This window comes from Solanum verrucosum, unplaced genomic scaffold (genome assembly GCF_900185275.1).
Source record: "Solanum verrucosum unplaced genomic scaffold, falcon-dt-bn FXZP01000268.1, whole genome shotgun sequence".
NCBI lineage: Eukaryota > Viridiplantae > Streptophyta > Magnoliopsida > Solanales > Solanaceae > Solanum > Solanum verrucosum.
Window position 1 is genome coordinate 1057539 of NW_026019957.1, and position 27780 is coordinate 1085318.

At 31.1% G+C, this 27780-nt stretch overlaps 1 protein-coding gene across 3 annotated transcripts in view; it reads left to right on the plus strand.

The window, feature by feature from the left end:
- The window catches only part of LOC125814458 (cytochrome P450 87A3-like), a 145993-nt gene that overhangs the window by 1451 nt on the left and 116762 nt on the right, over window positions 1–27780 (plus strand). Inside the window, exons 2-9 of one of the 3 annotated variants that reach the window (XM_049493905.1) lie at window positions 1280–1601; window positions 2338–2487; window positions 13095–13346; window positions 13612–13701; window positions 13783–13861; window positions 14366–14490; window positions 14560–14687; window positions 15131–15224. In XM_049493905.1, coding sequence (XP_049349862.1) covers window positions 1280–1601; window positions 2338–2487; window positions 13095–13346; window positions 13612–13701; window positions 13783–13861; window positions 14366–14490; window positions 14560–14687; window positions 15131–15224 — 1240 coding nt within the window. Of the gene's footprint in view, window positions 1–1279; window positions 1602–2337; window positions 2488–13094; window positions 13347–13611; window positions 13702–13782; window positions 13862–14365; window positions 14491–14559; window positions 14688–15130; window positions 15225–27780 lie in introns of those variants that run through there. The other 2 variants (XM_049493906.1, XM_049493904.1) reach the window with 2 other exon arrangements.

Consider the following 27780-nt stretch of genomic DNA (forward strand, 5'->3'; position numbering starts at 1 on the left):
GTCTAATAAGTCATTCTAAAACAATACTACTACAATCCTTTTCCAAAATGGTTGTTCCCAAACAAAATACCTCCTGTAGATCAACCAAGATGCATACTCAACTCAATCACTAAACTGCTCCGCTTTACTTATGAGCATAAATAACCTTCCCAGTATGATTTTGTTTTTTGTTGGGCCCGGGCTACGTTACTAGTATATTATATATATATGGCGATAACATCTTATCTCATGGTAAATTTATCTCAATCTCTAAAAACATATCTCATTTAAGAAGAGATTATTTTGTATTTTTTTTCCTTTACAAAAATTTCAATCATATCCCAATTCGTATGGACATTTTGATAAGAATAGATAGACCCAACTGCATTATATATGGACTACATTATTCAACTGCCTATTTATAGTCTCCCATAATTTCCTAAAATTATAAACCATTTCCTTCTCTTTAATCTACTACATACACAATATATATTATCAATAAAATGTTGTCACTTGGTATCTATATTATTGGATCTTTAGTTGTTATAGTTATTATACATTACTGGAGGAACCCTAAAAGCAATGGAAAACTCCCACCAGGTTCAATGGGTTGGCCATTACTTGGTGAGACTATTCCATTCTTTGCACCAAATACATCATTGGATATTTCTCCTTTTGTGAAGGAGAGGATGCAAAGGTAATTAACTTATTTAAAGTTTTTAGTCCCTCTGTTTTAATTTGTCTGACATGTTTTGACTTGAAGTAATGTTTAAAAAAGTAAAAAACGATTTTTGAATGAGATTAAATTAAAGGTATGTTAAATATACCAAAATGTCCTTTAATTTTGTGGTTTTAAACATGTCACGCAGAAAGTTGAAGTTAAAGAGTTGTCAAAAAGGAAAAGAGACATTCTTTTTTAAACGGGCTAAAAAGAAAAATACGACAAACAAATTGAAAGGAAGAGAATTATTACTATTATTGTCAGTACTCTTTATAATAATCAATCATCTATAATGATTAAACTATACAATAGAACTAAATATACGTTTCACAATATTCGGGGCGGAACTAGTAAGGGACTAGTGGGTTCATTCAAACCCCTTTTGGTAAAAAATTAATTTGTATATACATTATTAAAATTATTTTTTATGTATATATAGTAGATGTTGAATCTTTTTCGACTTCTTTATGTACTTACTTCATATTTTGAATTCCCTTAATGAAAATTCTTACTTACACCACTATTCACCTCCCACTGATCTCTCGGCTTAAAACTCACAATATCTAAATTCTGAATCAGGTATGGACCGATATTTCGAACTAGTTTGGTGGGACATCCAATCATAGTATCCACAGACCCTGATTTTAATCACTACATCTTCCAACAAGAGGGAAAATTATTTCAAAGTTGGTATCCACATACTTTTTCTGAGATTATGGGAAGGCAAAATGTTGGATCTTTACATGGTTTTATGTACAAGTACTTGAAAAACATGGTGCTAACTCTTTTTTGCCCTGAAAGTTTGAGAAAAATGCTCCCTGAGGTTGAAAAAGCTACAAATAATAACTTGAAGAGATGGTCAAAACAAAAGAGTGTTGAGATGAAGGAAGCAACAGTCAAGGTAAGTAGTCTAAATTTCAGGGTAATTTCATAGATGGTCACTCGACTTAATTCCATGTATTTTGTTACATTAAATAAATTAATGGAAGACTTCTTCCAAGGAAAATCTTGATTAAAAGTAGAGTTAATGGTATACAACACATAAACTATTGTATTTTTGTGAGATTCATATTTTCATTTCCTAGGTACCTAAACTATTACTCATTTTTGTATTAAAACACATGTTGATGTTGAGTTGACCTTCACGCATCCATTATTGATTGATTTTAAATATTTAACTAACTTAGCACCGATGCGTGTTTTAATATAAAAGGGGTAATAGTTTAAATAGGTAAAGGAAACAACGGACAATTGACATATGAAATTAATGAAAAGTGATAATCTATATGTATTTTTGACCATTAACTCTTGAAACCATATTTCTATTTTCCTCTATCTCCTATTAGAAAAAACATATATAAATATCAGACTTTGATAGCTCATGATTTAGGTACAACAAAATAATTATCAAAGTTTGAAAACTTCAACTGAAATTTGATAACATACACACCTTTTAGCAGACCCCTAAAACTAGTACTAAAGTTGAGTACTGACTACGAAATGAACCCTCTAAATTCCCCATTTAATTAGAACTATACGTAAGTGAATTTAGGACTTATCATTTATGAGTTCAGATTTTTGAACTTTTTGAAAAAAAAATGAATTCGAAGCATAATATTTTTTAATTTTTTTTACAGATAATATTTGATATAACTGGAAAGAAACTTATCAGCTATGATTCTGAGAATTCTACAGAAAATGTGTGTGAGAATTTTGTAGCCTTTATAAAGGGATTAGTTTCTTTCCCTATATACTCTCCTGAAACAGCCTATTATAAGTGCTTACAGGTATTTATAATTTAATTTATATGCACTACTAGTAGCATAATGATTATTGATAATCCTTTATAAAAAGTGGATAAATAATAACCTGAAAAATAAAAATGAATAATTAACCCTTGAACTCCCTAGCTCGATTTTGTGTGCAAGGTCTTGATGAAGCTTGAGTTGCATCATAAAGCAATTCAATGTATACCAAACTCTATAATAAACAATATTACTCCATATATTTAAGTTTATGTTATATATACTATTTTCTTACTAGATGTATTTTTATTTTTTAAAATGATATATTTATAACTTTTTGATAGTTTCTATTTTACCTTTAATAAGAACTTTTTACAATCACACAAATATTATCGGTATGTAATGCCACAAAATTTAAAGCTTTTATAACTGCACAAATATTATGATATATTTAATCAAAATACAAGTTTTAAAAGTCTAGGTTTCTTTATTAAACTCTGTATCAATTCAAATTATGTCACACAAACTAGACCAAATAGAGTAATTAGTTGGTAACCAGTCGAAAATAATAATTAATCTACTATATATCACATGTTAAACTCCACTAATTGTATAAAAGACTCTTTACACTATTAAGAGTCTTATATAAGTTAAAAGGGTTAATAGCATGTTTGATCCTTCAATTATTGATCGACACCTTCTAATTTTAGTCTTTATAATATCTAATTAAGCATATTTAACTTTGAATTGTTTGAAATGTACACTTTTGATTCAGTGTTATGTTACCAATGTGTTATGTTATACTTGTAATGTTGCTCCATATTCGAAGGTAATATACTTCTCCCTAGCTATAGCATATTTCCTACACTTTAACCATGCATTTTAATTAATGCATATGCCACCAGTATTAAAATCAGAATCTTCTAATAATTACAACAAATTTTACAACCGCAGCTTACATCATCTTGACAGAAGCTATCCTCTTTTGTTTAAATCTAAATTCTCACTCTTATTTATTTACATCTTATTATTAATTTAAACTCATATTATATTTAATTTAAACTCATATTATATTGGTATCAGAGCGAGAAGATTTTTGGGAACACAATTTAGGATAATATATGAAAAGACACCCTTTTGCTAACCAATTAAGATTATATTATTGGTATCTATATAGAGAATTACAGACTAAAGCTGACTGGCTTAAGATTAAAAAAGGGTTTAAGTTTATATCTAGAAATATTAGAAACTAAAGACCTAACAGACAGACTTTGTAACCACGGGGGTTTATATTCTTCGAACCGACCAACCCTAGTCAACCCAGAGTTATGAAGTGTTTTAAAGTGGGAACTACATAGTATAGATAGTAACATCCAACACGCAAATAGACGTATAGAAGTTCAAAGAAATCATATTAGTAATTTAAATTTTCTCTTAGGTTAAATAACGTAGTACTCATTCTAGTTTAAGTATATGTCATCTAGACTATATAAGAAAAAATTTAGGCCATACGAAAAACAGATCATAATTGACCAGGAATATCATTGGTATCTATTAAAAATAAGACAGAACTATATAGATATATACGATTTTCTATTAGAACAAAGACGACTATATACAGAACAACTAAGGTTATTTTCAGATTTATTAACACCAAATCAAATATCTTCTATACATCAAGAAATAAGACAAATAGATTTACAAATACCTACTATAGGAGCAAGAGTTTATCACTACATAAAAGAAATTAGAATAGAAACACAAGATTGCAAAAACAGAACTCTATATTTAGCATAATAGGAAGTATTAAGAGATTAGAATACTTAGATTTAGAAATAGTTTCAGAAAAGAAGTATCGAAGACTAAAATTTGGATCACTACTTAAGTGTAATTTCGCAGAAGGAGACCATATTTTACATAGCGAGAATCAACATTTAAATACGGTTACAGATCTAATAATAAATTTAGCAGAACATAGTCAGTCCAAAGACGATAGATTTCTAAAGATAATAGAAACCATAGAAACCTTGCAACAAAGACAAAACAAATCATTAGAAAAAATAGAACAAAATTTTGACTTTCTAAAAAATCAGCAACTAGATATAATTTCCAAGGTACAAAACATAGTAGTAAATAAGATAACTGATAACAATCCTTTAGAAATACTAAATAGCCAGATAGAAAACATTTATAAAGAGACAAAAGAAATTAAGAAAGAACTAAGTAAACTTAAAGACTTAACCCTTTCATGAACAACCTCTTTTACCAAGAAGTCCTTAGAAAAACAGCACAATTTCAAGCTAACCCTGAAGGTTTATCAGATTACGTTCCACCAGGAAAAACAGATTCTATAAGGGTAAAACAAAACAATTTGATAATATTTGCTTTATTAGAATTAAATAAAAACCTAGAAGACCAAATAAAAGAAATAAATAAAAAATTAGATATTTTATTGGAAAATAAAACCCCTACTAAAAAAGGTAAGCAAGAAAACGATATACAAGACTTAATAGAACAGCTCAAGAGAGTGGAATTAACTCCTCAAGAGGATAAACCTAAAAGAAAAGACAAAACATGGACCTTTTTTCAAACAGGAATAGAAATTCCCAAGAAAGACAAAGGGCCAGTTTCTCTCAAGATCGACTAGGAAACAATATGTTAGCTCGAATTATGAATAACTCATCTAAGCCTAGTAGTAGTCACCAGCTGGATGAATTAATAGATGTAGATAGAGACATAGAAATTTTCAAACAAAATAAATTAAAAATGCTAAATCCACAAGTCCTCTATAATACAGGTTTTTTCTCATCAACAGCACATCTATACAGACATTATAGAGAAGAACAGTTAAGCGTATCAGAAAACGATAGTGAAAGTATAAATTTAATTAGTAAAGAATCTATGCAAGAAATACAGAAAAGACGAATGAATCTCATGCACATGGGATTGGTGGTGATAGGGCTTAAAGGATTAACTAGAAAAAATTTAGGTACTAAAGTACTAATTACTTTATATGATAGCAGATGGTCAGAATCTAAAAGATCAATAATAGGTTTAACCGAAGTAGACATGAGTAACAATGGAGGAATATTTTACTGTAGTCCAGATTTTATGATAAATTCAAAAGAATTTGGTAAGTACATAAAAATAGGCATACAGACCAAAGGGTATGAAGAAATGAACTGTGGAAATAATCTTTTAGTTTGTGTTGGCTTTATAGGAAAATTAGCCACCAACAGCAGTTCAAAGTTTAAAATAAAGATAGACGATGCAGTAGGTATAATGGGAAATAAAGGAATCAAGTTAATGAACCCTTTAAAAATAAATTCAGAAGAATATGCTGGTAGAGAATGGAATTTAGAAAATTTCTGCAAAAAAGAAGTATTACGACCAAACGACCACCTCACATACACTAATATTAAAGGAGAGACATCAATTAGATTCACTGATTATAAATATACAGATCAAAAAGAAATAGAGGAAGACTTAGAAGATAATGAATCAACCATTAATATGGAAGGTATGAATATCCAAAATATAAATGAAGAAGACTACGAAGTAGACTTATCAATAGCACAAGCTAAAGAATTACATAAAGAAAATAAAACAACTTTGTTTAAGTGTAAAGGTTGTAAAATGGGAAAAATAGATATCTCTATAGTAGAAACACATTTTAAAGAATGCAAATTCAGAATAGATAATTATGGGTATAGACAAAAAGAAAACACCCAAGAAGAAAGTGATGATGAGACAACACGCAGTCTAAAAGAATTCATAGAAACCGCTTCTTCTAGTTCAAGTCCTTTTCAAAAGACAACCCCCATAACACCAGTAGAATATACTATAGGAAACTTACCACATCATCGGGTATTTAGGCAAGACCCGGCAACAGAACCAGAAATGGTTAGACCAATAGGAATAAGAATGCCAATAGAAGCCCCTATCAAGCTTCAAGATGGAGGAGATAGAGGTAAGATACTAAACATAGCAGCTCATGATCCTCAATTATGGAACTCAGTAATAGATGTATGGAAAGGAATAGTAGTAGCAGATTACATACATCATTATAGTGAGACAGATGCAGAAACTATGTATAGATACATGGAAACCTTTTTAGGAGAATTAATCAAAGGAATGTGGGAAGCATACAAGGTAACCTACCCTCAAGAATTCCAAGAACTAGTAAATATGGGACCAAATCCATATAATTTCACTAATAAAATACACAACCTAATAACAGGAGAAGACCCTAATAGTGGATTGGTAGTATTGCAAAAGAATGCATTAATAAAACTAGAACAACTTAGCATTACAAATTGGAGCCATATCAAAAACTTTCTAAAGGATTATTTTTATTTATGCGCTATAAGCGGCAATGCGTTTGATCAAAGCTTAGGAAAAAAGCTTTTTAATAAACTCCCTGGAGCATTAGGAAGAGAAATAGAAGAAAGATGGAGCAAAAGAGAAGGAGTTATGCAAAATCCAAATGTTAATTGGTCTATCGGACATAAAATACAGCATGTTATGGAAATATTACAGGAAAAGTGTACAAATATACAAATACAAAAACAATTAAAGCAAAATGAGACTGGTTTTTGTAAGAATATATATACAACACAAAGCTATGATCAAGGTACACCAAATAAGAAATATAGAAGAAAATATCAAAATAACCAAGACTACAGACCAAGGAAAAAATATTATCTACGAAAATCTACGGCAAAAAAGCCTTACCTAAATAAAGATAGACATGTAAGAAAACATAATAATAATAGAATCTATAAAAATAGACTATCTTGTTTTACATGCGGAAGTGAAGAACATCTTGCTAACACTTGTCCAGGAAGAAATAATAGTAGAACGAGAAACTCCCAACTCATAGAAGATTTCCAAGAAACCCTGATAAATGTAGATGAATACATGTCAGATAATGAAAGTATATATTCAGTAATAAGTATAGATGGTTTAGAAGGAAGACAACACGACTCATCTAATTCAGAAGAAGAAACTTTAATAAATGAGATAGGATTAGAAAAATTGGACATCAAGGATTTTACATTTGTCAATCTACATTGTGATCACCAATTTTTAAAAGGGAAAGGTCTAGATAGCCAAAAATGTTTTAATTGTACAGGATATCCCAGTAAAGACAGAAGAGCTAAATGTACGAATTGCTATATAGAAGGATGCCTCATGTGCATCAATAAAATATTTAACATTAAAGTTATAGACCAGACCATAAGCATAAAAGAAAAAACATTAATGTCCCTAGAAAAAAGGATTGATAGTTTAGAAGACAGAATGAATAAATTAGAAAAGGGAAAAGAAAAAGTAGAAGAAGAGGTAGAAGAAAAGGAAGGAATTGAGCTCTTAAATGAAAAAGAGGAATACAAATCGTTTGAAGGATTAATTTGTAATGAAGACAAAAAGATCAATACTATCAAAATATTAACGAGAATAAGAATTCAAAACTATGAAATAGAAACTTTAGCTCTAGTAGACTCAGGGTGTACAAAGAGTATAATAAATAGAAATATCCTGCCTATAGAAATAATAAAGGAATTTTTCGAACCACAAAGCGCCATGCAAATGGACGGATCTTCAAATATATACAAACATTATGTTAGTAATGCTCAAATAAGTTTTTTAAACACATGTGCAGATTTCTATAAACCTACTTATAAACTAGAAAAAATATGGGTTAGAGATTTAAATATTAGGATAGACTTTGTTTTAGGCTTAGATTTCTTATTACATAATAACGGAAGTTGTCTTCTCACTAGAGATGGAGTAATATTTTCTAAAAATATGACTCAAACCTCCATAACAATAGAACCAGTTCCTACAAAATCAAGGTATGTTAAGAATACTGATAATACAAATACATTAAAATGTAATAAAGGGAAAGAATGTAATTGTACTAAATTACATGTTAGTACAGAAGAGGAAGACATTAAAGAAATTGAATTATTAGAATTAAGTTTATCTGATATACAAATAGAGAAAAACTATAATTTAATAGAAATAAATACTGAACTTTATAATTTTAAGAAAGGATTACAACATATAGGAGTTATAAAAAACCAGAAAGACCTAGACGAAGTAATTTCTATCTTAGATAAACTAGAAATAATTGGAGAAAGACCCCTGAAGCACTGGGAAGCCAATCATATAACCTGCAGACTTGATATTATTAACCCAGAATATACGGTTAAAACTGCTTCAATAGAATCCACGAATGAAGACCTGAGGGAATTTGAAGATCAAATAAAAGAATTATTAAATCTAGGGGTAATAAGAAGGTCAACTTCAAAACATAGGTCAGCCGCATTTATGGTAAGAAATCACAATGAAATACTAAGAGGAAAAGCTAGGATGGTAATAAACTATAAAAGACTTAATGACAATACTAGAATGGATGGATATAAATTGCCAGACAAATCAGAACTAATAAATCGAATACAAGGAAGAAAATTTTTTAGTAAGTTTGACTGTAAGTCCGGATATTGGCAAGTCAAAATGCATGAAGATAGCATAGAATGGACAGCCTTTACCTGCCCAGAAGGACATTTCGAATGGTTGGTAATGCCCTTCGGTTTAAAAACAGCCCCTCCAATTTTTCAAAGAAAGATGGATAATATATTTAGAGACTATAAAAACTTTATTTTAGTTTATGTAGACGATATTTTAGTTTTTAGTAATAATACAAATGAACATCTAGGACATTTGCAAACGGTATTTAAACTATTCGTAGACAATGGAATTATAATTAGCAAAAAGAAAATGGAATTATGTAAGACTCTTATAAAATTCCTAGGGGTAGAAATTGGAAATGGAAAGATAAAACTACAACCCCATATAGCAAAAAAGGTCCTAGATATGCCTGATAAATTAGACAATACTAAAGACTTGCAAAAATTTCTAGGAATACTAAATTATGCACGGAGTTTCATCAAAGATCTAGGGAAAGTAGCAGGACCCCTATACTCTAAAACAGGAAGTCATGGACAAAAGACATTTAATGTAGAAGACATAAAACTAGTACAAAAACTCAAACAAATGGTTAAAGATATACCAGATTTAGCCCTCCCACTAGAAACAGATTACCCAATAGTAGAAACAGACGGAAGTCTCGAAGGGTGGGGAGCAGTTTTGAAAACAAAAAACAATAAATATGGAGATAAAAAAGACGAAAAAATTTGCGCTTATCACAGCGGAAAATACAAAGAAAAGGGAAATATGAGTAGCATAGATGCAGAAATTTTGGCAGTTATATACGGATTAAATAGTTTTAAGTTATACATTATTAATAAACAAGAAATTCTGGTAAGAACGGATTGCGAGGCTATTGTAAAATTTCACCAAAAAATAGAAGGAAAAAATAGTAGTAAAAGAAGATGGTTAAATTTTTTAGACGCTACATCAATATACAATATATCTTTAGAGCATATAAAGGGGAAAGATAATTCTTTAGCAGATCAACTAAGCAGACTTATGAAAACTAACTGTTTGTTTTCAGCATGAGTACAGATAAAGACGGAGCATCTAGTTCAAATTCAAGTGGGCAAAAAGACAAAGACTTGTTGCAGACTCTCTTAGGAAATATTTCATTTCAACCACAAACAAGACAAAATACAACGAGCATGGAAAGAATATATTTTGGAAAACAAAATTTAATTTTCTATCCTCCATCCAATCTAAGTTTCAGGGTGAAGCCAGAAACGAAGATAGATAGACCTCAAAGATGCTTAATAGACAACCTATGGATAGCATACAACAAGATTCCTCGAGACAACAGTTATTTCGTGTCCGTAGTAAATTCATTAAGCCATTATTTTACAGACAAAAATGAAGACAAAAAATTCAGATTTTATGTAGTAATCCAAGGAAAATTACAGGGCGTGTTCCAGACATGGATAGAAGTAGTAGATTCAATTAAAGACTTCTCTACCCCACTCTTTAAGGGATTCAATGATTTGAATGAAGCACTAGACTATGCTAGAGGAACTCTCGGGCCTAATTATTTCATCAGTCCAGCTTTGAGACAAATTTCAAGACCGTCTTTGCAATACAATATTCAGAAAGACACAAACAGAATCATTTTCTGCGATCATTGTTCCTCAATGACGGAAGGATTCAAAAGGCTAAATCAGACAATCGAAAGACTAGAAACAGAAAAAGGGAAAATGACACAACATATCCACTTATTACAAGAGAGGATAAGATTTTTACTTGGAAATACCGATCAAAATAAGAGTTCTCCATCTCCCCACAAAATGGATAAGACGGGTGTACATTCCCCAACGAATGTAGAAAAAGCTATTGTACCAGCTAAAGGTACAGCTAGTCCCGTTCAAACGGTAGCGGGTAAAGACTCATCAAATCCGTTGATGGTTGACACTTTACCAAAAAGTGTAAGAATTCTGCCGGCAAGCTTCAATACAATGGCAGAGACAAGTAAAAGGACAAAAGGATTCCTCCAAAAAAGAAAAAAAAAAAAAGGATAGAAAAAATAATAAAAAGTTCCCTTTACAAATTTCTCACAGAAAAGACTAAAGAAGTACAAGAAAAAATCATACGAGAAAATCCAAAGCCAGATCCAGCAAATTCTGACCACGAGAGTAGCAGTGACGAAAATAATTTATCAGACCAGTTTAATCAACATTATGATCCAAATGACGACAATGATTCAGGGATGAGTTTTGATTCTGTAACACTACACAACCTGGATACCTAGAGAAATACGTAGCAATAACATCAACACAAGAAGACAAACAAATAGGTAAGCAGTGACATCACAAGCCTTCATCAACTACAAGACTCCACTACAAATAGGTAAGCAGTGACATCACAAGCCTTCATCAACTACAAGACTCCACTACAAGACTCCACTACAAGTCCATTATGATAAAGAAACTCCACTACATGTCCACTACTCCACTATCACAAGAAGACAAAAGAAGGACACCACTCCACTATCACAAGAAGACAAAGAAGGACACTCAATTTCAACAAAGGTTTCACAAAGCCATGTGACGATGGGGCCCAAAGAGCACCCGGCAGGTGAAGAAAGTTTTTAGAAATTGAAATCCGAATTTCAAATCCGGATGGACTTCTATAAATAGAACCATATTACAAGAAAAGAGATAGAGCGAAGTGCAGAGCAGAGAGCAAAAGCTTAAATATTTCTAAGTAATAGTTTACATATTCCCCTTCCCTTTCAAAATAAAAAGTGAGTAAGTGTTTGTTGTGTTTGTACAAAGAGTGTGAGTGTTTATTTTCCTACAAGTACCTGCAAGGTCACTTCGGGGACTCCCGAAAGGGAAACCTCATTCCGACCATTATCATGTAAGTAGTTATCTGTTTTCTAGATCCTAGTAATCTTCTCCCTAAGTGTATGTACTATGTTATTATGTGTATGTTATTATGTGTGTATATATGATATGATGTTCATATTATTATGATATGCTATTATGATTTTCGTTAACATGTTCACGCTTTGATTTATTCTTAGTAAATGGTTAGTTCTCTATCCTCTTAGTAACCCCGATGGATTAATCCTTTATAAAAAGTGGATAAATAATAACCTGAAAAATAAAAATGAATAATTAACCCTTGAACTCCCTAGCTCTATTTTGTGTGCAAGGTCTTGATGAAGCTTGAGTTGCATCATAAAGTAATTCAATGTATACCAAACTCTATAATAAACAATATTACTCCATATATTTAAGTTTATGTTATATATACTATTTTCTTACTAGATGTATTTTTATTTTTTTAAATGATATATTTATAACTTTTTGATAGTTTCTATTTTACCTTTAATAAGAACTTTTTACAATCACACAAATATTATCGGTATGTAATGCCACAAAATTTAAAGCTTTTATAACTGCACAAATATTATGATATATTTAATCAAAATACAAGTTTTAAAAGTCTAGGTTTCTTTATTAAACTCTGTATCAATTCAAATTATGTCACACAAACTAGACCAAATAGAGTAATTAGTTGGTAACCAGTCGAAAATAATAATTAATCTACTATATATCACATGTTAAACTCCACTAATTGTATAAAAGACTCTTTACACTATTAAGAGTCTTATATAAGTTAAAAGGGTTAATAGCATGTTTGATCCTTCAATTATTGATCGACACCTTCTAATTTTAGTCTTTATAATATCTAATTAAGCATATTTAACTTTGAATTGTTTGAAATGTACACTTTTGATTCAGTGTTATGTTACCAATGTGTTATGTTATACTTGTAATGTTGCTCCATATTCGAAGGTAATATACTTCTCCCTAGCTATAGCATATTTCCTACACTTTAACCATGCATTTTAATTAATGCATATGCCACCAGTATTAAAATCAGAATCTATTAATAACTAACGGATTAAAAATAATATTCTCCCTAAATTAAATCCTATACAGTCAGATGTCTCTATAGTAACCATTCTGTAGAATATCATTTCACTATAATAATAATAATCAAGTTTTCTTTATATTATGTTATACTCTTGTTCTCTATAGAAATATTTCGCTGTTACATCCAAATATATGGAACAAACAATATTATTATAACGACGTTAGACTGAATTTATACAAGTCATGATTGAACTAACTGTTGAAGATGTTCATTAGGGAAGAAAGAAGATATTGAAGATGCTCAAAAGAATGCTAGAGGAAAGGAAATCACAACCAAGAAAGGAACAAAGTGACTTCTTTGATTATGTATTAGAAGAACTTCAAAGTAAAGACACAATTCTCACTGAGGGAATAGCTTTGGATTTGATGTTTGTGTTGCTCTTTGTTAGCTTTGAGACAACCTCTTGGGCTATAACTTTGGCTATTAAATTTCTTCATGAACATCCTCAAGCTTTGAAAGAATTAAAAGTAAGTGAAACTCATCTTCTTGATCAATTGAACAACATATATGTGTGTTTTTTAAAATATTCTATGTGTGAATTCAAACAAAAGCATAGATTGGTTGACGCTTATATTCAGAATTACGTCACATAAAGTAGGACAAAGAAAATATTCATCTACCTATGAAACATTATTTTTTTCTTATGCAACCAAACAAATATTGTATTATATCTTATACAAAATTTTATGTTGAGATTAATTACTCCAAATACCACAATCTAAATACTTTCAGGAGGAACATGAGGCAATAATTAAAAGAAGGGAAAATGCATCTTATGGACTTACATGGCAAGAATATAAATCAATGAAGTTCACATTTCAGGTATATTTAATCTATATTACTCAATTTATGTATAATACTTTTTTATTTATATTTTATTTGAATATATACTTGAAAATGCAGTTTATCAATGAAACAGTCAGACTGGCAAATATTGCTCCTGCACTTTTCAGGAAAACACTCAAAGAAATCAATTTCAAAGGTTATTTTCGCATCATAATATTTCATAAATTATGCTTCATACTCTCAAATAATTCAGAAAATTCCCATTTTTAACTCATTTTGTCCAGTTTTTTTTTACTTAGTTTTAATTAATTTCTTTATTTTCTTATAACTATTGGGAAAAGGTACAAGTACCCCCCTGGACTATAACCCAAATCTCAGAGACGCACCCTAACTAAATTAAGGTCTTATTACCCCCTTGAACTCATTTTTTTTTTGTAATTTTTTACACCTTTTTGGCTTATGTGGCATCCAAGTATCTCCTATGCGCCTCAATTGCGTGGAGTCACGGAGTGTGCCACGTAGGCCAAAAGGTGCACAAAATTATATATAAAATGAATTCAGGGGGTAATAGGACCTTAGTTTAGTTAAGGTGTCTCTGGAATTTCGGTCATAGTCTAGGGGTACTTATGCCTTCTCCCTATAATTATCTGATAAAGTTATTTTTCTTGATTATGTTTTTATATAACATGTCACATAACAAAATTTATTTGTGATGCAGGATATACCATTCCAGCTGGTTGGGCAATTATGGTGTATTCTCAAGCTGTGCACTTAAATCCTGCCAAATATGAAGATCCACTTCAATTCAATCCATGGAGATGGGAGGTGAGTCCTTTGTCGGAAAATTATATTATAATTCCATTTTTTTCTCAAATTTGTTGAAATTGCTAACAGGGAATAGAGCTAAATGGAACAACTAGAAATTTTATGGCATTTGGAGGTGGCATAAGATATTGTATTGGAGCAGACTTTGCTAAGGTGCAAATGGCAGTATTTCTCCATTGCTTTGTGACTAAGTACAAGTAAGTGTTACATAAATATTTGATTTTGGTCTCACTTGCATATTTTTTATGTTCGAAGTTAATATTTACAAAATATAAATGTAGAGATAGGGAGTCTGAAGTTTCTTATGGTTAAAATTTAGATTGTTTTTGTATGAATGCCTAAACTCCAGGCACATATGTAGCTGAAGTTCAATCATTCATTATGCTTGAAGCTACACATTTTTCCCCAAGTACAGGGGCTAAGAGCTTCAACCACTTTTGTCGAAAATGTCTGAACTTCAGCTATATGAAACTTTAAATGTATTTTATATCCAAATTATTTGAAGTTCAGATATAACAGAAATTTATACATAATAGCAGAAATGTCTGAACTTCAGTCATATTTTCTTAATTTACTAATTATGCATCACTAATTATGAAAACTATGCTTAAATTAAATTTGGATGTTAAAAAATTGTCAGGTGGGAAACAGTTAAAGGAGGAGATATAGTACGATCTCCAGGCTTACAATTTCCAAATGGTTACCACATCAAAATCTATGAAAAATATGACTAACGTATGTGTAGAGGTGAATTCAGAATTTAAACTTTATGAGTTTTTGCAAGAATTATAAGCTATATTAATATATGATAATAATAATAATAATAATGTTTATATGAGCCAAATAACTCTAAATGTTTTTGTGTATTTCTTAATCCATATATAGGATCTGAGCAAAAACTATTGGACTCGTGAACTCAAGACTGTGAATGTATAGATCCGCCTCTGGCCGCTTGTGCATATATAACATTTAGTATTTTAAAGTTATTATTATGACTAATTCATAGTTTATGTATGAATAAAATTCCTTCTGTAATATTGTTATGTTAGATGAGAGTTTCTCTAATCATATGAATGAATTTTGTAGTTCCCTCTTCCATGTTTTTTTTTTTTTGTGTGTCTTATGATATTAGGAAAGTCCACTTAATATTCGAACGGCTATAATAATATCATGCAATGGCGATATCAGGAATTATATATATATATAATGTATTATGTATAATATAATGTTCATATTATTATAATGTTAACATGTTCATATGCTCTTTAAATTATTCTTAGTAAATGGTTAGTTCTTTACCTTTTAAGTAACCCCGATGGATTAACCTGTAAATACCTAGGGATGTTGAAAGTCCGTCATGGTCAGAAAACCAAAAGGACTGTGTATCCCAGGGTGTGGTTAAAGAAGCAGGTGCTAAGAGATGAAAAGAGTAAGGTAAAGAGAGATGAACATTTAAATTTAAAAAAAAAAAAAAAAGTAATTTTGGGAGAAATTACATAGATTTAGCAACAAAATGCTACCAAACTAGTTAACGGAACAGGAAGAGGGAGTACTGAGTAGGATTCTACAACTAAAATTTTAAAACCGCAGCATACATCATCTTTTTATCTAAATCCTTACCTAAACCTAGTTTTATTTATTTAAACGTTTATGTTGGTATCAGAGTAAGAAGTTTTTGGGAACTAAAGTCCAGACAGAGACAGAAATATTATATGAAAAAACACCCTTTTGCTAACCAGTTAAGATTACAATATTGGTACTTTTACAGAGAAATACATATAAAGACAGAGTTGTTGACACTACAAAAGGCACTAAATTTATATATACAGGTACTAGATACTAGAGACTTATCAGACAGACTTTGCAATCACGGAGGTCTATCTACATCAAACAGACCAACACTAGTCAATCTAGAACTACTAAGTGCGCTAAAGTGGAAATTACATAGTATAGATAGTGATATTCAAAACGCAAATAGACGCATAAGAGTCCAGCAGAAATACATTAGTGACCTAACCTTCCATCTAGGATAAACATCGTAATAAAGGAATTAAAATAAAATACATGCCCTCTAGAATATACAAGAAAAGGTTTAGACCATACGAAAAAACAGATTATAATTGATCAAGAAAATCATTGTATCTATTAAAAATAAGACAAAATTATTTAGATATCTACGACCACTTAATAGAACAAAAACAGCTATATTTAGAACAAATAAAATTGTATTCAGACATACTTACAACACAAGAAATAACTTCTATACACGAACGAATTAAACAGCTAGATTCACAAATACCTACAATAGGAGCTAGAATTTACCACTACATAAAAGAACTTAGAATAGAAAAACTAAATTGGGAAAACAGAACGTTATATTTGGCATAAAAACAAAAAACATAGGAAGTATTAAAAAATTAGAATATTTAGACTTAGAAGTAGTTTCAGAAAAGAAATATCGAAGACTAAAATTTGGATCAGTAATTAAGTGTAACTTCGCAGAAGGAGACCATATCCTACATAGTGATAATCAACATTTAAATACTATTACAAATTTAATAATAAATTCAGCAGAACATAGTCAGTCTAAAGACGATAGATTTCTAAAGCTAATAGAAGCACTAGAAAACCTGCAACACAAACAAAACAAATCATTAGAAAAAATAGAACAAAATTTTGATTTTTTAAAAAACCAACAACTAGATATAATCTCCAAAATACAAACAATAGTAGCAAATAAAATAATTAACGGTCCACTAGAAATAATAAATAACCAATTAGAAAGCCTTAATAAAGAAACTAAAGAAATTAAGAAAGAACTAAGCAAACTTAAAGACTTAACCCTTTCATGAACAACGCCTTTTATCAAGAAGTACTTAGAAAAACAACCCAATTTCAAGCCAACCCTGAAGAATTATCAGACTACATACCACCAGGAAAAACAGACTCTATAAGTGTAAAACAAAATAATCTAATAATTTTTGCTTTATTAGAATTAAATAAAAACCTAGAAGACCAAATAATTAAAATAAACAAAAAATTGGATAGTTTATTAGAAAATAAAACCTCTAAAGAAGAAGCTAAACAAGAAAACGATACACAAACATTAATAGAACAACTTAAAAAGACCGAAATAACCCCTCAAAAGGATAGACTTAAAAGGAAAGAAAAAGCATGGACCTTTTTTCAAACAGGAATAGAAGTTTCCAAGAAAGAAGGACTAGTTTCTCTCAAGATAGACTAGGAAACAATATGCTAGCCCGACTGATGAAATCACCTAGACCAAGTAGTCATCAGTTAGATGAAATAATAGATGTAGACAGAGACAGAAATATTTAAGCAAAATAAATTAAAATTACTAAATCCGCAAGTTCTCTATAACACAGGACTTTTCTCGTCAACAGCACATTTATACAAACATTATAGAGAAGAACAGTTGACTGTATCGGAGAACGATAGTGAAAGCATAAATTTAATTAGTAAAGAATCTATACAAGAAATACAAAAAAGGCGAATGAATCTCATGCATATGGGATTGGTAGTGATCGGACTTAAAGGTTTTACTAGAAAAAATTTAGGTACTAAAGTATTAATCACTTTATATGATAATAGATGGTCAGAATCTAAAAGATCCATAATAGGTTTAACAGAAGTTGACATGAGTAATAATTGAGGAATTTTTTATTGTAGTCCAGATTTCATGCTAAATTCAAAGGAATTTGGAGAATACATAAAAATAGGTATACAAACTAAGGGTTACGAAAAAATGAACTGTGGAAACAATTTACTAGTCTGTGTTGGCTTCATAGGAAAATTAGCAACCAACAACAGTTCAAGGTTTAAAATAAAAATAGACGACGCGGTAGGTATAATGGGAAATAAAGGAATCAAATTAATGAAACCTTTAAAAATAAATTCAGAAGAATGTGCAGGTAGAGAATGGAATTTAGAGAAATTTAGTAAAAAAGAAATGTTAAGGCCAAATGACCACCTTACATACACTAATAATGAGGGAGAGACATCAATTAGATTTACTGATTATAAATATACAGATCAAAAGGAACTAGATGACGATTTAGATGATAATGAATCAACCATAAACATGGAAGGCATGAATATTCAAATCACAGAAGAAGAAGACTATGAGGTAGATTTATCGATAGCAAGAGCTAAAGAAATACATCAAGCAAATATGACAACTTTATTTAAATGTAAAGGTTGTAAATTAGGAGAAATAGAAATTTCTACAGTAGAAAAACACTTTAAAGAATGCAAATTTAGAACAGATAATTATGGGTATAGACAAGAAGAAAGCGATGATGAGACAACACGTAGTTTAAAAGAATTCATGGAAACCGCTTCCTCTAGTTCAAGTCCCTTCCAGAAGACAACCCCTATAACACCAGTAGAATATACTATAGGTAATTTACCACGACACCGGGTATTTAGGCAAGATCCGACAACAGAACCAGAAATGGTTAGACCAATAGGAATAAGAATGCCAATAGAAGCCCCTATCAAACTTCAAGACGGAGGAGATAGAGGAAAAATATTAAATATAGCAGCTCATGACCCTCAATTATGGAACTCAGTAATAGACGTATGGAAAGGAATAGTGGTAGCAGATTACATACATCATTATAGTGAAACAAATGCAAAGACTATGTATAGATACATGGAAACCTTTTTAGGAGAATCAATCAAAGGAGTATGGGAAGCGTACAAAGTAGCTTACCCTCAAGAATTCCAAAAACTAGTAAATATGGGACCAAACCCGTATAATTTTACTAATAAAATACACAGCCTAATAACAGGAGAAGATCCAAATAGTGGATTAGTAGTATTACAAAAGAATGCATTAATAAAATTAGAACAACTTAGTATCACAAATTGGAGCCATATAAAGAACTTTTTAAAAGACTATTTTTATTATTGTGCAATAAGTGGTAATGCGTTTGACCAGAGATTGGGAAAAAAACTTTTCAACAAACTTCCCGGAGCCTTAGGAAGAGAAATAGAAGAAAGATGGAGTAAAAGAGAGGGAGTAATGCAAAATCCTAATGCTAGCTAGTCTATTGGACATAAAATACAACATGTTATGGAAATATTACAAGAAAAATGTACAAATATACAAATACAAAAACAATTAAAACAAAACGAGACAGGTTTTTGTAAGAATATATACACAACGCAAAGCTATGATCAAAGTACACCCAAAAGAAAATACAAAAAGACGTATCAAAATAACCAAGACTACAAACCTAAGAAAAGGTATTACCTAAGAAAATCCGCGGCAAGAAAACCTTATCTAAATAAGGATAGACATGTAAGAAAACATAATAATAATAATAGAATTTACAAAATAGACTATCTTGTTTTACATGTGGAAGTGAAGAACATCTAGCCAATACTTGTCCAGGTAGAAATAATAGTAGAACAAGAAAAGCCCAACTTATAGAAGATTTCCAAGAAACCCTGATAAATGTAGATGAATACATGTCAGATAATGAAAGCATATATTCAGTAATAAGCATAGACGCTTTAGAAGGAAGACAACAAGATTCATCTGATTCAGAAGAAGAAACTCTTATAAACGAAATAGGATTAGAAAAATTAGACCTAAACATCAAAGATTTTACGTTCGTTAATATACAATGCAATCACCAATTCTCTAAGGGAAAAGGGTTAGATAGTCAAAAATGCTTTAATTGCACAGGATACCCCATTAAAGACAGAAGAGCAAAATGTATGAATTGCTATATAGAAGGATGTCTTATGTGTATTAATAAAATATTTAACATCAAAATTATAGACCAAGCAATAAATACAAAATAAGAGGCTTTAATATCTTTGGAAAAAAGGATTGAAGGTTTAGAGAATAGAATAAGTAAATAAGAAAAAGGAAAATAAAAAGTAGAAGAAGAGACCAATACAATACCAGAAGAAGAAATCAAACTATTAAATGAAAAAGACCTCAACCATAAATCTTTTGAGGGATTAATTTGTAATGAAGACAAGAAAATTAATACTATCAAAATACTAACAAGAATAAGGATTCAAGACTACGAAATAGAAACTTTAGCCTTAGTAGACTCTGGATGTACGAAAAGTATAATAAATAGAAGTATCTTACCTCTAGATATAATAAAAGAATTTCCAGAACCACAAAGTGCCATGCAAATGGATGGGTCGTCAAATGTATATAAACATTATGTTAGTAATGCTCAAATAAGTTTTCTAAACACATGTGCAGATTTTTATAAACCCACTTATAAATTAGAAAAAATATGGGTTAGAGATTTAAATATTAGAGTAGACTTTGTTCTAGGATTAGACTTCTTATTACATAACAACGGAAGTTGTCTCCTCACTAGAGACGGAGTAATATTCTCTAAAAATATGACTCAGACCTCAATAACAACATAATCAATTCCAACGAAATCTAGGTATGTTAAAAATACTGATAAAAACACATTAAAATGTAATTAAGGAGAAGAGTGCAATTGTAATAAAATCCAGGTTACTGAAGAAGAGATTAAAGAAATTGAATTATTAGAACTAAGTTTATCTGATATACAACTAGAAAAAAGTTATAATTTAATAGAAATAAATACAGAACTCTACAATTTTAGAAAGGGATTACAACATATAGGAGTCATAAAAAATCAAAAAGACCTAGAAGAAGTAATTTCCATCTTAAATAAATTAGAGATAATCGGAGAAAGACCTCTAAAGCATTGGGAAGCCAATCATATAACTTGCAGACTTGACATTATTAACCCAGAATACACGGTTAAAACTGCTTCAATAGAGTCCACAAATGAAGACCTAAAGGAATTTGAAGATCAGATAAAAGAATTATTATACCTAGGAGTAATAAGAAGGTCAACCTCAAAACATAGGTCAGCCGCATTTATGGTACGAAATCATAATGAAATACTAAGAGGAAAAGCTAGAATGGTAATCAATTACAAAAGACTTAATGACAACACTAGAATGGATGGATATAAATTACCAGACAAAACAGAATTAATAAATCGAATACAAGGAAGAAAATTTTTTAGTAAGTTTGATTGTAAATCTGGATACTGGCAAGTCAAAATGCATGAAGACAGTATAGAATGGATGGCTTTTACTTGTCCAGAAGGACATTTCGAATGGCCGGTAATGCCTTTTGATTTAAAAACTGCTCCTCCGATTTTTCAAAGAAAGATGGATAACATATTTAGAGATTATAAAATTTTCATTCTAGTATATGTAGACGACATTTTAGTATTTAGTAACAATACTAATGAACATCTAGGACATTTACAAACTGTGTTTAAATTGTTTATCGACAATGGAATTATAATTAGCAAAAAGAAAATGGAATTATGTATTCTTATAAAATTCTTAGGGGTAGAAATTGGAGACGGAAAAATAAAATTACAACCCCATATAGCAAAAAAGGTCCTCGACATGCCAGATAAATTAGATAATACTAAAGACTTACAAAAATTTCTATGAATACTAAATTATGCACGAAGTTTTGTTAAAGACCTAGGAAAAATAGTAGGACCCTTATATTCTAAGACTGGAATTCATGGGCAAAAAACCTTCAATAATGAAGACATAAAGCTAGTACAAAAGCTCAAACAAATGGTTAAAAATATACCAGATTTAGCCCTCCCACTAGAAAGCGACTACCCAATAGTAGAAACCGACGGAAGTCTAGAAGGATGGGGAGCAGTACTAAAAACAAAGAACAATAAATATGGAGACAAGAAAGACGAAAAAATTTGCGCCTATCACAGTGGAAAGTACAAAGAAAAAGGAAATATGAGTAGTATAGATGCAGAAATTTTACCTGTCATTTATGGACTAAACAGTTTTAAATTATATATTATTAATAAAAAAGAAATTTTGGTAAGAACTGACTGCGAGGCTATTGTAAAATTCCACCAGAAAATAGAAGGAAAAAATAGTAGTAAAAGAAGATGGCTAAATTTTTTAGATGCTACATCAATATACAATATATCTCTAGAACATATAAAAGGAAAAGACAATTCCTTAGCAGATCAGCTAAGCAGACTTATGAAAACTAATTGTTTATTTTCAGAATGAGTACAGGCAAAGACAAGGCGTCCAACTCAACTAACAATGGACAAAAAGACAAAGACTTGTATCTGCAAACTTTATTAAGAAATACTTTATTTCAGCCACAGACGAGATTAGAAGAAACAAGACTAAATACTGCAAGCACCGAGAGACTATACTTTGGGAAACAAAATCTAATTTTTTATCCCCCATCTAATCTAAGTTTCAGGGTAAAACCAAAAACAAAGATAGATAAACCTCAAAGATGCCTAATAGACAACTTGTGGATAGCATACAACAAAGTTCCTAGAGACAATAGTTACTTCATCTCAGTGGTAAATTCTTTAAGTCATTATTTTACAGACAAGAATGAAGACAAAAAATTCAGAATCTACGTAGTAGTCCAAGGAAGATTACCAGGAGTTTTTCAGACATGGATAGAAGTAATAGACTCAATCAAAGATATTCCTACCCCACTTTTTAAAGGATTCAACGATTTCAATGAAGCACTAGACTATGCTAGAGGAACTCTTGGACCAAATTATTTCATAAGCCCAGCTTTAAGACAAACTACAAGACCTTTCCTGCAATACAATATCCAAAAGGACACTGACAAGATAATTTTTTGCGATCATTGTTCTTCAATGACTGAGGGATTTAAAAGACTAAACCAGACAATTGAGAAACTAGAGACTGAGAAAGGAAAAATGACTCAACATATCCACTCATTACAAGAAAGAATACAATTTTTACTTAAACCTACCAATCAAACCATACCATTGCAAATACCATACTATCCCAAAGAACAACCAAAGAGTTCTCCAACTCATTTCAAAATGGATAAAACGGGTGTACATTCCCAAACGAATGTAGAAAAAACTATTGTACCAGCTAAAGGTACAGCTAGTCCCGGTCAAACGCTAACGGGTAAAGACTCATCAAATCCGTTGACGGCTGACACTTTGCCAAAAAGTGTAAGAATTTTGCCAGCAAGTTTCAATACAGTGGCAGAGACAAGCAAAAAAGCTAAGGGTTTTTTACAAAAAATAAAAAAAATAAAAAAATAGAAAAAATAATACAAAATTCCCTTTGCAAATTACTTAAAGAAAAAACTAAGGAGACTATACAAGAAAAGACTATACGAGAAAATCCCAATCCAGAACCAGTATATTCTGAGCCCGAAGACACAGGAAGTAGAAGTGATGAGAACGATCCATCAATAAACCATTTTACTCAACACTACGACCCAAATGACGATGATGATTCAAGAATGAGCTTTGATTCCGAAGCACTTCACAACCTGGATACCTAGAAAATACAAATACGTAAGCAATGATGTCAACAGAAGAAGACAAAAAAGAATACGTAAGCAATGACATCACAAGTCACTACTACTACTCCACTAAGACTCCACTGTCAGACAAAGAAAAGACAACTCCACTACTACAAAGGCGACTCCACTAACAAAACAAGACAAAGAAGGACCATTAAAAATTTGAAAAAGCTTTACGAGCCATGTGACGATGGGGCCCAAAGAGCACCTGGCAGGTGAGAAAGATTATTCGAATTTGAAATCCGAATTTAATATCCGGATCCTCAGCTATAAATAGAGGACCATTTGCCACAAGAAATAGAGAGCGAAAAGAGAGCAGAGCATACAACAAAGGCATTGGTTCTAAGTAATAGTTTACATATTCCCCTTCCCTTTCAAAAAACATAAAGAGTGTGAGTGTTTGTTGTGTTTGTACAAAGAGTGTGAGTGTTTATTTTCCAACAAGTACCTGCAAGGTCACCCGGGGACTCCCGAAAGGGAAACCTCATTCCGACCATTATCATGTAAGTAGTTATCTGATTTCTAGATCTTAGTTATCTTCTCCCTATATCATGTATGTTTTGTTATTATGTATGTATTATGATGTATTATGTATAATATAATGTTCATATTATTATAATGTTAACATGTTCATATGTTCTTTAAATTATTCTTAGTAAATGGTTAGTTCTTTACCTTCTTAGTAACCCCGATAGATTAACCTATAAATACCTAGGGAGGTTGAAAGTCCGCCATGATCAGAAAACCAAAAGGACTGTGTATCCCAGGGTGTGGTTAAAGAAGCAGGTGCTAAGAACATGGGTTAAAGAAAAGAGATGAAAAGAGTAAGGTAAAGAGAGATGAACATTTAAAATTAAAAAAAAAAGTAATTTTGGGAGAAATTACATAGGGAGAAATTACATAGATTTAGCAACAAAATGCTACTAAACTAGATAATAGAACAGGAAGAGAGAGTACTGAGTAGGATTTTACAACTAAAATTTTAAAACCGCAGCATACATCATCTTTTTATCTAAATTCTTACCTAAACCTAGTTTTATTTATTTAAACGTTTATATTGGTATTATATTGTATTTTATTTTTTTGCCGAGGGGGTTCGGGTGAATCCCCTCCCAACCCCGGCCCCTAGAACACTCCTTGTAAAAACTTGAAAATCAAATATCAATATTAACTTTGAACATTTATATTGGTATTAAGGAAAAATGACTCAACATATCCAGTCATTACAAGAAAGAATACATTTTTTACTTAAACCTACCAATCAAACCATACTATTGCAAATACCATACTATCCCAAAGAACAACCAAAGAGTTCTCCAACTCATTTCAAAATGGATAAGACGGGTGTACATTCCCCAACGAATGTAGAAAAAACTATTGTAACAGCTAAAGGTACAGCTAGTCCCGGTCAAACGGCAACGGGTAAAGACTCATCAAATCCGTTGACGGCTGACACTTTGCCAAAAAGTGTAAGAATTTTGCCAACAAGTTTCAATACAGTGGCAGAGACGAGCAAAAAAGCTAAGGGTTTTTTATAAAAAAGAAAAAATAATTCAAAATTCCCTCTGCAAATTACTTAAAGAAAAAACTAAGGAGACTATACAAGAAAAGACTATACGAGAAAATCCCAATCCAGAACCAGTAGATTCTGAGCCCGAAGACACAGGAAAATGACAAATATACCTCCGAACTATCGTAAATGGTATGCAAATGCCCTTCGTCATACTTTTGGGACATTGGTGCCCCTGCCGCCCAAAAACTAGATCATATATACCCTTTATACTAATTCACATACACGTGTCATAATCTTATCCATCGATTAAATATCGGATCGACGGATAAGATTGCGCCACATGTCCCTATTTAGTCTTCCGTTAGAGTGAAGGGGATATATGCTTTAGTTTTTAGACGGCAGGGGCATCAATGTCCCAATAGTATGACGGACGGTATCTGTATACCATTTACGATAGTTCGGGGGTATATTTGTCCTTTTTCCCAAAAATAAAATACTAGAAATGCATGTAGAAAAAAATTAGTATATGTATATATATATTATTATTATTTTATTTTTTTAATTATTATTATTATTATTAGTTATTATTTATAATTATTATTATATTATGTTTTTAATTATTATTATTATTTATTTATTATTTTATTAACTTAAAAGTATGAACTCCTAACTTAAATGTTAAATTACTATAATATCCCTAACTTATGTAGTGACTTTTTCGATAAGTTGTGACTTTTTTCACAGGGTTATGATTTTTCGATGAGTTGTGACTTTATCAAAGGATTGTGACTTCTCGGAAAGGTCTTTTTTGATAAGTTGTGACTTTTCCGATACGTTGTAACTTTTTTCAAAAAGTTGTCATTTTTGATGAGTTGTGACTTTTCAAAGAGTGGTGACTAATTCAATACGTTGTGACTTTTCCAAAGGGCTGTGACTTCTCGAAAAGTTCATGACTTTTCGGATAAGACACAAAAAACACTTGTTCATACTACCCTTTGTTGACTACAAAGAGAGGGGTTTCCTCTCATTTTTCAATCATAATTTTTTTAATCTTCTACTCTTCTTCTTCTTGAATTTTAAAAAGAATTGTATAATTTATTTTTATTGAGCGAGGCTAGGTCATGCGTGTTGCATGTTATTACCTTATAGACTATTTGGTCGAGAGTAGTACTAGGATGGGATTACCTTGAAATTCGATCGTGTAATTTCAACAAAAAAGAGGGATTCAACACATGGACTTTCCGGGGGGGCACCCATCATAGTACTACTCTCGCCCAAGCACGCTTAACTTCGGAGTTCTAATGGGATTTTGTCACGACCCGAGAGCACCCCTTAGTTGTAACCGACATATTCGACCTCGAAGAGGTCAAATACAAGCCTCTTGGATCATTCATTGCATACGATACAAAAAAAAATAGAGGAGAATTTAAAATTTTCTTCACACACGAAGATACTTTCATTAAATAGCAAGCGGAAGACTTTCTAGACTTTATACAATATGTCTCAAAACCATCTAATACTTGAATAAAACATTGGGACTAAGCCCACTCAAAACTATAACAGGACTACAAGACATAAAGGAACATGTTGGTTATTGTCCTCAAATCTATGAGGACTCACCAAGTCTTCATCTTCAAAACACCTTAGAAACCTATCCATCAACCATGGAATATCAACATCTCCAAATCCCTACACTTTAGTCAAAAGGGAAAGAAAGGGGTTAGTACAATTAAGTACTAAGTATGGAAATCATGCAAAAACATGCTAGGACATTTGGTTGAAAGTCATGTCTTATGCCATTTTAGTAAAACTTCACGAACATGGATAAATTATAGAACATAACGAACATATAAGACATTAACCACATTATAGACGTACTCAACATTTTCACCACGTAACTCATTTCATCATCCAAGGACCCTTATCTAAAGTTACCCTAAGACACACTTGAGTGAGGCATGAAGTGGCCGCCCATACAACCTCTTCATACACACCTAAGTGTTCCTCAAGGCTACTATTGACAAGAACCATCATGCTTCAAGGTAACATACTAAGTACTCACTTCATTAATATAATCGATTCATTCAACAAATCATTTAGACAATAAGTCAACATTCTTATTTAAAGTCATTTAGGACACATTCATGCATTTAGGATACTTCTCACTTTAGTCATATAGACTTGGAGAACTCACTTTAGCACCTTCAAAGGCTACTCGTGCCATATGTAGATAACATCTCATACTACTACGTACACGGTGTAGAACTTATCAAGTAACTAGAGTTCACATTAAGGGCATCAAGTTCTACATTTAAATATCCAAGTGTCAAGAATGCTCATAGCACCAATTTCCAAGAGATTCAATAAC